Source organism: Berghia stephanieae, chromosome 1 (genome assembly GCF_034508935.2).
Source record: "Berghia stephanieae isolate SIO BIC M18660-M18661 chromosome 1, UCSD_Bste_1.3, whole genome shotgun sequence".
In the NCBI taxonomy this organism is placed as follows: domain Eukaryota; kingdom Metazoa; phylum Mollusca; class Gastropoda; order Nudibranchia; family Aeolidiidae; genus Berghia; species Berghia stephanieae.
The window spans coordinates 136,883,027-136,885,526 of NC_088360.1; the positions used below are offsets into that span (position 1 = coordinate 136,883,027).

Genomic DNA, 2,500 nt, shown 5'->3' on the forward strand with positions numbered 1-2,500 from the left:
CTATCGTTTAGATAAACTATACTCACCTTTAAAGATTTATTGTGTGTTTTAGGGAATTAAATAACTAATTACCCAACTGGCACATTTAGTGGATATTGCGCTATATAACAGCTCATCATTATTATTATTATTATTATTATTATTATTATTATTATTATTATTATTATTATTATTATTATTATTATTATTATTATTATTATTATTATTTATTATTATTATTATTATTATTATTATATTATTATTATTATTATTATTATTATTATTATTATTATATTATTATTATTATTATTATGTCTACCCTGCAGTGTCTGTCATCCAACATCGCCATGGGCTATGCCTGCAGCTATCTGGCTTTGTATGAAGAGCAAGCCATCGGAGCGCAATGGGATAACATTGGTACCAGCCCTATGATTGACGATGAGTTTAACTTTGAGGCTTGTATCTGGATGATGATTCTTGATACCATCATCTATCTCCTTTTGACCTGGTACATCGAAGCTGTCTTCCCAGGTAAATCGGATTAAATTGAATTAAATTGAATGACTGACTTACTGACTTAAGGCCTTTCGCTTCCTAATCATCCGATGGGGACGCCTCGGCTGCCTCTCTAATCATCTGTGTCATTTCCTTCCACAGTTCACAGTCTTTTGCTGTGGATGCTAATTCCTTTGATTTTAATTCTTTGTTATTTTGAAGGCGTTTTAGGTGTATTAAATTGAATATAAATTGTTTATTGTTGGTATAAACACATATACGTAGGTAAGTCTTAAAAGATAATTTAAAAAAATTAAAATTTCCCTAAATAGAAATCTAATTATTAAAAATTGGTAAACCCTTGTAGGATATTCACCGCCATAAGAATTTTTACTGTAAATAGTTTGCATATAAGTTGGATACTGCACTATTATATTAACAAATAAATTGACATATCTTTCAGTTTTATTTAATATTAGGACCACTTACGAGAACAGAAACAGACCTGAACAAGTCTTAGAATTGTCATGATAACATCTCAAACCTATTTAAATCTTTCTTCATTCTCATGTGCTCTGGCACGAAACTGCAGCGATTTAAAAGAATGGATTTAACAGTTTTCAGGATTTTGTTTGAAACAATAATTTCTATAATTTTTCTAAACATTTTCACCATTTTCACCAAGAGTTCTGTATCAGCAATGCAACTTGGGTTTCATTGAATCTCTTGGATCAGACGACTTGAAATAATTGCACATTGTATTTGATGAAACTAGATGAATGGAACAGCTTCGAAAAAGAACAAAATACCAAACTCAGATTGTTTTGGGTTGAAAGCCCTTCTTCAGCCAATAACAAAAACGATAAAAATATTATAACATCACATAAAATCCAAACAGACGCCAAATACTTTTCTGCTGTCTGTCGGGATTTTAAGTGATGGAATAATTTTATTTATTTATTTTTTTCCCCAATTTTATAGATTTCTGTTTAAATAGTTGTTTTCTTTTAAATTGTAATGCATTCTTAATTGTCATGTAAAACTGGTACAAGCTCGTTTGTCTTATTTTGAATACATCAGTTCTACAGCACGATTAGTCTTCTATAACATGATTGTATTCAATTCGTCACCAGGTCAGTATGGAATGCCTCGGAAGTGGTATTTCCCGATACAGAAATCTTACTGGCTGGGGAAATCCCCTGACCCTGACTCGTCTTCTCAAGTAGACAATGAAATGTCCATAGAAGATATCAGAGGTAATTGAAAATCCACTTGTTTTCAGCACAGATGTATCTCCTCTTAACAATTGAATGACTTGATAAACTTTGAAACATTGTCAATGCATAGTAAGAGGGAGAAGAGAGAAAAAAACCTACTTCCCCTCCCCCCTACCTTTCAATAAAAGGTGTACGGGTGCTTTTTGGAGGATTTGCACCCCGCACTGTCTAAGACTGGAATGCTCCTCCCAAATCATGTGTGAAGACAACAGAATTAAAAACCCTCAAGCGAAGATTATCAAAATTCTTCACCCTAAACTCCAACAATGGCTGTCACATTCAACAACTCTCTCCACCCTCGAATATGAATACTCAGAATTGAGTCGACTTCGAGTAACATTCAGATTCAGATGTTGACCTGTGAGTTTTAAACATTTCAGGAGGGTTCTAGCAGATCTCTCATATTGGAAGGTTAGGCTTCTACAAAGGCGCATCTGACAGTCTACATTATTTTATGTTACCTTTTCACTGTTCATTGAAATCTTTTGAAATTACCATTTCATTCTAACATTTTCATCAGCAGAGGAATTTGTATATTGAGTCTATTTAATTCTGTCATTGATCATGAGAAATTTGAACTTTTTCATTTGCTTTTGTTCTTAATGATTGGGGGGGGGGGGAGGAGGAGACAGTGTTTTCTTTTAATTAAACGATAATAATGCTGAAAACTTATATAGAGCAGTATAATTAGGTGCCCCAAACGTAAACAAAGGTCTAGAAGCACATGGCAAACCACATGTTCCTGTCTT

At 33.0% G+C, this 2,500-nt stretch overlaps 1 protein-coding gene across 13 annotated transcripts in view; it reads left to right on the forward strand.

Annotated features, from left to right (window-relative positions):
- The window catches only part of LOC144963302 (phospholipid-transporting ATPase ABCA1-like), an 88,166-nt gene that overhangs the window by 32,613 nt on the left and 53,053 nt on the right, over nucleotides 1-2,500 (forward strand). For all 13 annotated transcript variants that reach the window (XM_078897205.1, XM_078897212.1, XM_078897209.1 and 10 more), the window contains 2 exons: nucleotides 306-510; nucleotides 1,608-1,730. In XM_078897205.1, the coding sequence (XP_078753331.1) occupies nucleotides 306-510; nucleotides 1,608-1,730 (328 nt within the window). The remainder of the gene's footprint in view (nucleotides 1-305; nucleotides 511-1,607; nucleotides 1,731-2,500) is intronic.